General features: G+C 41.8%; 1 protein-coding gene across 1 annotated transcript; it reads right to left on the reverse strand.

Moving 5' to 3' along the window:
• Positions 1–108: 108 nt before the first annotated feature.
• On the reverse strand, positions 109–6,268 carry ggcx (gamma-glutamyl carboxylase). The gene is made up of 15 exons (XM_083983304.1): positions 6,023–6,268; positions 5,553–5,753; positions 5,017–5,175; positions 4,500–4,665; positions 4,302–4,380; positions 4,093–4,199; positions 3,814–3,977; positions 3,406–3,707; positions 2,652–2,783; positions 2,328–2,479; positions 2,079–2,248; positions 1,834–1,964; positions 1,592–1,739; positions 1,035–1,236; positions 109–944 (listed from the first exon to the last, which is right to left on the reverse strand). The coding sequence occupies exons 1-15, from the start codon at positions 6,045–6,047 to the stop codon at positions 785–787; spliced, it is 2,298 nt and encodes a 765-aa protein (XP_083839430.1). The 5' UTR covers positions 6,048–6,268; the 3' UTR covers positions 109–784.
• Positions 6,269–8,211: the final 1,943 nt, after the last annotated feature.

The following is an 8,211-nucleotide window of genomic DNA, read 5'->3' on the forward strand; positions in this document are numbered from 1 at the left end:
AAACCATCTTTGTCCGACCGAGAGTTCCTGTTGATTTTTAATTAAAAGCACTCCAGGTTTATTGAACATCATAAGCTCTTTATTAGAAAAGTGACTAAAAAAAGGCCATCAAGACTGTTGTCTTTATTACATCACATTATGGGGTTAGCATAATCACTGTAAACCTTCATGTGTACTGTGTAGTTGTAAATAATGCCAGATTTTTTATTTTAATTCGAGCTGAGCATTAAAATATATATATTTTAAAAGTACCAATAGGAGCAAACCAACCTGAACCTGTTGATGTCAGTCTGTCCACCTCTGCTTTTCATCTTCATCCCAGACAAAGCAGCATTCATGGCTAATATGATCTTCCTGCAGATCATGGAACTGTTCTTGTCTCAGAGCACGGATTTATAAATAATCTCTTATTTTGGTCGTATCACCCAGCCGTAACACAATTATAAAGTCCCTAAACAAACATGAAATGTAATCTTTCAAGGCAAAGCAATGCATATGTGTTAACGTACAGTATTCTGGTTTTGCTGTGGCTATAACAAAAAACGTGTCCTCAGCTAGAAAGGAGATTTATGGACAAATGTTATAACAAAGTTCTGGAAATAATCTGAAATGCCAAATATTTCAGAAGCATAGAAAATTAAAAAAAAAAAAAAATCTATTGATTTCTGGGCAGCAGTGTCCCAGTGAAGTAACAGTCCAGTAGTAATAACACACATTTCTTAGGAATGTGTGGCCCAGCACCTGGAGGCAATTCGGCAGAGTATCTTTGGCCCGATCTGTAGTTTTAAAGTTCTCCGTGACCAACTTCGTCTTTGAGTCGTTCGTCCTGGTTGGCTTCAGCCTGAGGTTCCTTAATGTTGGCGAAGGCAACCTCTCTCGTCAGCTGCTCCAGAGGAGGCAGGCCCACCGCCAGGTTCCTCATTGCAATGGCCGTCATCAAGAACCTTAAGGACAGAGAGAGAGAGATGAAGGAAATGAGATCCACAGAGACATTCACACATGGCTTCAGTGGAGGTTTTCTGTGGCACGCTCACCCTCTCCGTATCGTGTAGTACTTCTTCACGGCAAACCGATCCAGTCGCTCCAGTATGCCGGCTTCTCTGCGTTTCTTCACCTCCTTCATGCGGCGCTGCCTTTTCAGGAACAGACGCACAATCGGGTCGGTGGCGTTGACCTCCGCCCCGTCCGGGTTTTCCGCTGCAAGGGGCTGCAGCTCAGGAGGAAGAGGCTCGGTTTCTGTGGGATGAATGACTATCCAGTCAGCATCTATTATTTATATATTATCTTATTATATTATATATTTTTTATTATTTATCTATTATCATCGATTATTTATATATTCTTGTACATAGTGAATTCTTCTTTTATTTTTATTCCTTACTTCTTCACAATCCTGTACTTATTTGCTACTGTTGCAAGTGAATTTCCCACTCGTGGAATCAATAAAAAGTCTTATGTCTTATCATTTTTGAGCTCTTGGGAGCTGAGCGTAACCCTGGAGCTTATTTTATATGGTTTGTCTTGGACAATTTTGTTTTCAATATAATATTCCACCTAAGTGCTACCCCTCCTGGTATCGACATGTTTTCACCTGTCCCGTTGCGAATGCGCTCCTGGAGCTCAAACAGCTTGGTGAAGTTCTGCTGCAGTGCCGCCTCTGTAGTGTTGACATAGACGTACATGTAGCAGGAAGGGCCTTCGGACACCGTGTACACCTTATGATAAGCCCCAGCAGGTACCTACACACACAGACATGTTCACAGTATTGTAAAAGCTTCTTGTGTTCAGGTTAGGCAGTGCAATGTTAACAGTGGTGCTGGTGCAGAGCTGTACCTTCATCTGCTCACCAGGCTGCAGACTGATGTTCTTCTTCTCCTCCACTATCTCAACATCTATTTTGCCCTGCAACACGTGGATGCTGGTGTTGCCGAGGTCTTCGCTCACAAAGTTTTCTAAGTGGAGACCTGAAAGGTAGCACAGACTGTCAGCTAACACAGAAGTAGCAACAAGGATAAATAAGTGAACACAAAACAAAACCAGCTTTTTCCAACTGTATGGATTCATGGGACTTTCCTGACCTGGGAAATCAGCGATAAAGACGATCTCGGTCTGATTGTCCAAACTGCCCTCAATCTCCTGGAACTTGGTCCTCCATGGTGAGAGGTCGACCAGCAGAGGCATCAGCCATGGGTTTGGTTTGAAAGGTGACCAATCAGCCCTCACAACGTCCACACGGGGATCAAAGATCCTTAGAGAAGAATTCAGCATTAATTTGATAGATCTGGAGAAGTAATCACTCATTAATTAACATCTTTTTGCTCTTGTACCTTTGCTGGAAGCGTTCGTTAATGGACACCCAGATGTCGAAGTAAATTTCAGGATCAGTGATGTTGTAGCGCGGCAGGAGGTGACTGAGGCACGAGGCGTACTGCTTCAACATGTCACCGTGATCTTTCCAGCGACGGCTTTGTGTGAACACCTGCAGTACACAGACAGTGGATCAGCTGCATTGCAATGCAAAAATAAAAATAGAAATAGATCTTGTCAATGATCAAGTAAGAATGCTTTATTATTTAATTGGTGTTGTTAATAACTGATATATTATTAAGTCAAAATGAATAACTGGTGTTACCATAATGCCTGAAACTCACCCCCGGGTTCAGATACCCTACTTCTCCAGTTTTCCCATCTCTGTAGGTGATCTTCACATGCTGGTGGCTGCGGGAGTGAACCATCATGTCCCAAGAGTATCCATACAGGCCATTGGTCCAGTTGTTGTAACCCTGCACAACAACATAATTAGGATAATTTCATGCTAGTAAAAAAAATGATAGACATTAATAGATATTTTAACAGTTATTATCCAATATGTGCATGAACAAAAGAATTTGAATTCATAAATAACAAAGTCCATATCTGCTTCTCCAGGGCTTTCACCCCTCTACTGACAACACCAGCCCCGGCTGTTGTTTGCTGTGGACTGTTGACTCTGATTGAGCAATTGGGGACTCACTAGCATTACAGGGCTTTAGCTGACATACGTTTGTGCACGTACAATAAACAGAAGCTAGTAGTGGTAGATAATGTTGCAGCAATTTACTTATTGTTTGCTTTTATGTAGCCTGGGGGGACAGAGCCTTTTCCATTGCCGCCCCCACCCTCAGGAATTCACTTCCCAAACTCATCAGAGACTGTACAGTCTGGCTAAAATTGGCTTTTAATGTGTAATTAAATATGTCTAATTTCTGTTCAGCTATCTTCAAGTTTTATCTAATTTCATTTTATTCTATTTCTGTGTATTGTACATTGTTTCTGTATTTTAATTTTGCTTATGGAAGCAAAATTGAGCACTTCTAAAAGCGTTTTATAAATAAAATGTATTATTATTACATAAGGCAGAATTACCTGTGTGATGAAGTGGGAGTAAGGCAGGAAGAACTGTTCCATTATGTAGATTATAGAAAAAATGGCTGCCAGTTTGTGCTTAAATCTGATTTTGGGAGCTTTGGCAGCAGGTGGGGTCTCCTGGCGTTCGCCTCCAGTGCTCTGGGTCTCTTTGTAAACACAGGAGGAACTGGTCTGAACGACAGGAGAGGTGAGCGGCAGGGCCACCCTGAGGAATCCTGGGAAACGGCCAAAAAATCTTCTTGGCCAGTCTTGGTAGCAGAAAATAGGACTGGTGGCGAGCATTGTGTAGGAGAACATGCCTGAGGAAGATCAACAGATCTCAGTCAGATGAAGGTAAAATTACACCCAATGAGTGAGCGTAAGTTTTTCAAAGTAAAAGCCTGTGAAGCAAAGCGATGGACTTACCGATGCTGAAGAGCTGAGAGTTCATACAGTGGAAGTAGCTCACGAAGAAAAATCCATAAGGTCGAGTGGCGTCGAAAAACAGCAGGTAGCCGGCCGTTAGATCCAGAAAGAGACCACCTCCATGAACCACCAGCAGATTCACTAACTCCACAGGAAGAATCACTCTGAAACACAAAGTGTGGTGCAGCAAGATAAGATCAGAGCTGGAGTTCAGAGATACCAACCATAAATATTAAAAAGTAAAATAACTTGTGAACTGTGCTGCTTCATAATACCTACTTGAAAGGATCAAAAAGCCAGTGGTGTGCCAAGTATGACATAGAGTATCCCTCCACCCAGTCAGCATCCAACTTTTTGATTCCAGCGATGAAGTATACTATAAATATCTTGAAGGAACAACAAACAGACAGTTTTGACTGATCTGATACCGCAGTGTGTTAACAAACCAAACAAAATCTGTGTGACTGAAAAGGTAAAAAGTCTCAAACCTGTATCCTCAGCAGAGTGTAGTTCCACAGAGGCACATGAGCGTTTCTTATAGACGGTCTCCGCAGGCCGTCGATCGACCTGCACACACATACAGTACACACACTGGCGTCAAATATCTCCTTCTGTTCAGCTTGCGATATACACAGGACAGAAATACACAAGGATACACAAAGTCATCGCAATTCATGTCACCTCACCAGTATCTGTTGCCGTCCATGAGCGTGAGCTGAAATCCAATGAGGCCGTAGAGGTACGAGTGATTGTTCCAGGTCGTCTTGTCCAGAAAGAAGATGTACCAGTAGGTGGAGATGAACATCAGGCAGGAGAGACGGTAGAAGCAGCCGAACATGATGCCCAAGGTGCCTTCATTTAGGAACACCAACACATAATTAAAGGTATAATGACAATGAATGTAGTGGTTTATATCAACTCTATTTCTACAAAGCAGTGCCATTTATACCATTGTATTCTGTTTTCTGTTTGCTTTCTTGTGTAAGCTACAGTACAGTTTTTTTTATTTTTTGTCCAAACTGTGCGGAAGTTATTTGACTTGGGGGGGGAAATTAAAGTGGAAAATTGCAGGTCTGGTGTACCTGCTTTCATCTTTACCGAAGGAAGCCGCCCCACAGAGACCGTCTCCTCTGTAATAACTGCTTTACCCCTAAAACCTCTGTCAGCACTGAGGTGTAAACTACGTGAACTTGTAATACCCACCGAGGAACATGACCACGTACACCAGGTACATCCAGTCCATCGGGAGGGGTTGTAGAAAATTGAAGAGGGGGAAGCGGCACACGGGGGCCCCATCCAGGTACTTGTAGTCCAGGTGACTGAGGCCGCGTTCCTGTGTGACATCGATGGCCATCAGCAAACCTGCAGGAGAGACATATGATGAACGAGTTAATGAACAAGTAGTGCACTATTGTAAAAGCTGTGTAATCAGCTCAGTTGTTCAACCAAGTCATTCCTTTGGTCTGCAGATCTAGATCCATGTTTTTATCTCTCCAGACTGGACTCTTGCAACGCTCTTTACTCTGGGATCAGCAGGAAAAAAAATCCAAAGACTTCAGCTGACACAAACCTTATTTTAGACTCCTGCTTTTGATTTAGTATTAGCCTACATGTTTTCACAGTAAAATCCTTCGTTCTTGTGTTTTTAAAGGTGCCATAAAATGAAATTATTAATATTATTTTGCAACAGATTGTTGACTATTGAATAGACAGAGGTAATAGCTGCTGGTTTCACTCACCAAACAAGCAGCGGAAGATGCCCAGTGATGCGGGGTCAGTGGGGCGGTTGAGCAGGGCCACCAGGCTCTGCCAGGAGGTCAGGTCCTCCCTCTTGAACCCAAAGAGCTGCTCCATCTTGGTCTTGGTCTGTGGTTTGTCTTTTTTAGGAGCTGCTGCCTTCTTTGCAGTTTGTTCCTCCCCATCACTGCTCAGAAGAGCACCTAGATGTTGGACAGGGAAAATGGATCATGTTTTTTATGGTTATGAGCAAGATAGGCCTACAGTACACTTAATTTATTGTGCTTTATGTAGGCTAGATAAGCTGCAAAAGCCTGCACGGTTTATACAGCAGTCAGTTATACTTATACACCCCAAACACGGCTAAATAGCAGCTTATCCCGGGTTGAATGCAGGTCTAACTGGTTGTTATTACAGTGGCTAAACAACAACACAACGCCTCATTGACTGTCACTGCAGCCGCCAACCTCACCTGCTGCCGCGTCCCTCGCCTCCATGCTGAGAAACGTCCAGAATAAAAGGGATTCGGACTCGGGACGGAGGAGGAGGGGGGCTCTCTGCTCTCCCTGCCCAAGGTGGAGGTGTCCAGGCTGGTCACGTCAATGAAACGGACAAAGTTACGTGTCACAGTCCCACACACACACACGGGCAGGTCGGGAGGAAGAGGAGGAGGAGGAAGACGTGTGCTGGGAGGGATTGGAATGTTGTGAAACAGTCGCTCGTCGCTCATTGGCTGGTTCCTACGACGGATACGCCCACCAGAGGGAACACCTCATACGTCACATCCTGTCTACCTTTTTGTTTCATATTCCCTCAGAAAAATCAAAACCTAAGGTCGCTCCTTTTCTAATGGAACTAAAATCCCTGAAGCTTCTGACTGGCCCACTTTTTGTTGCTGTTTTATTTTCTCTATGTAGGCTATTTCATTTTTTTTCTTTATCCCTTTTGTACCCATCTTTGACTTATTCTTTGTAACGACTTATTATTATAAAATGCTTCTGACTATCTGTGTTTTTGATGTGCTGCTTTGCATCAATGGTTCTATTGTACTTGCTTAATAATATTAAAAAATAATAATAATAAAATAAATAAATATTCCCTCAGAAAATATATTAATTGGACTTTAGACAGGATAATAAAATATATGATTACAAAAATACAGAGTGGGGTGCAAAGGGTTTTGGCACTAAAAGTAAAGGGAGTATATTTTTTATGAATGTATAGGTCAAGGCACTTGAAAAGGGCTGAAAGAGTGGGAATGATCATCAAAAATCAACTCAATGCATCATTTACTCTTTAGAATATTTTGTAATTATTTATGCCAGAATTGGGCTTTTTGAAGTGCCAAATTATGTAATGTAATCAAACCATTGAACCATGTTCACAAAGTTGATAAATAAAGCAGTAGTTTACATGAATCCAATATGCACCTTCTTTTTTGTAGGCTACACCACTCCCATCTACTGCCTTGACTACAATACAACAGGATACCACTGGAGGGCAGTCATGTATAGTATATCTGTATCTCTTTATGCAACATTTGCTTATTGATCCAGAGGCTTTGGGAAGGGATCATGCTGCAGATTAGCTCTCAGGCCTTATTGAAAAGAGTTGCTGCATTAATCCACAATCAGTTTTGTATAGTTGAATCGGGCCAACATGTAGTTCATTAACAAATGTTTTATTGAAATTCATGTTTGTTAAAAGCCTCCTCTGTCACAGTGGTAAGAAGAGTTGAGTTTTTGGTTTTCATAATTTTCTTTTGGGATCTAAAGCACCCTCCTCTGATGAAGCCTAATTGTCTGTGGAGAGTGGTGGTGTGTTCTTTCCACTGCAGATTGTTATAGACCAACAACACTATATCCAACTCAGAGGTTTGGCAACATGGGCTTGGGCTAATTGGGCTGGTTATTTAAAGTTCTGTGTGAGTATGAGAAGGGTGTTAGCAGTTTTGAAGTGCTCTGAAAAACAGACACATGAAAGAGCTTTGTGAAATAGTGCCTCATGTGACACTATCTCAGACAACCAGATGTGTAAACTGAAGCTTTGCAGTATCATAGGCAGACATGCTGTTTGGAGCACATGGGCACTGAGTGTTGACTGTGAGTCCACAGCATTTTACCCATACTAAGTACCAAATTACATAACGCTTTCCAGGAAACATCATTCACTTGCTCCTTTGTTCTGGTGTAATGTGAAGCTTTTACTCAGTTATCTTTTCTTTGACAGAGAGTGCATATTGGCACACTCCATTTTAAGTATGATTCTTGGCATGCTTAGCTGCTACATTGTGTGGTTAAATGAAAAAAAAAGCCATGTTTACAAGTTTAAGTACCAAATTATAAAATTATAAAATTATTTCTGAGTTCAAAATGGTTCAATAATCAGCGTCACTTCACATGAAATTGAGTATAGTAGTAATAGAAGTCTGTACTGAGCAAAAGCCTTTGAATACAATTACGTATGGCTTAATATTGTGTTGATTTGGAAGTGCCCTTTGTACTGAGGAGGAGCCAGACACTCCGGTCAGCAGGGTTCAGCACTGTTGGCTAATGTGTCGGATTATAGTCATCAAGTTCTCAAATATGAGCCTATTTTATTTGATGATTAATATCTGATTTAAAAGTTTATATTGAATCAAATAAATAAACAGATGGTGGT

The sequence above is a fragment of the Trachurus trachurus genome, assembly GCF_905171665.1.
Source record: "Trachurus trachurus genome assembly, chromosome: 12".
In the NCBI taxonomy this organism is placed as follows: domain Eukaryota; kingdom Metazoa; phylum Chordata; class Actinopteri; order Carangiformes; family Carangidae; genus Trachurus; species Trachurus trachurus.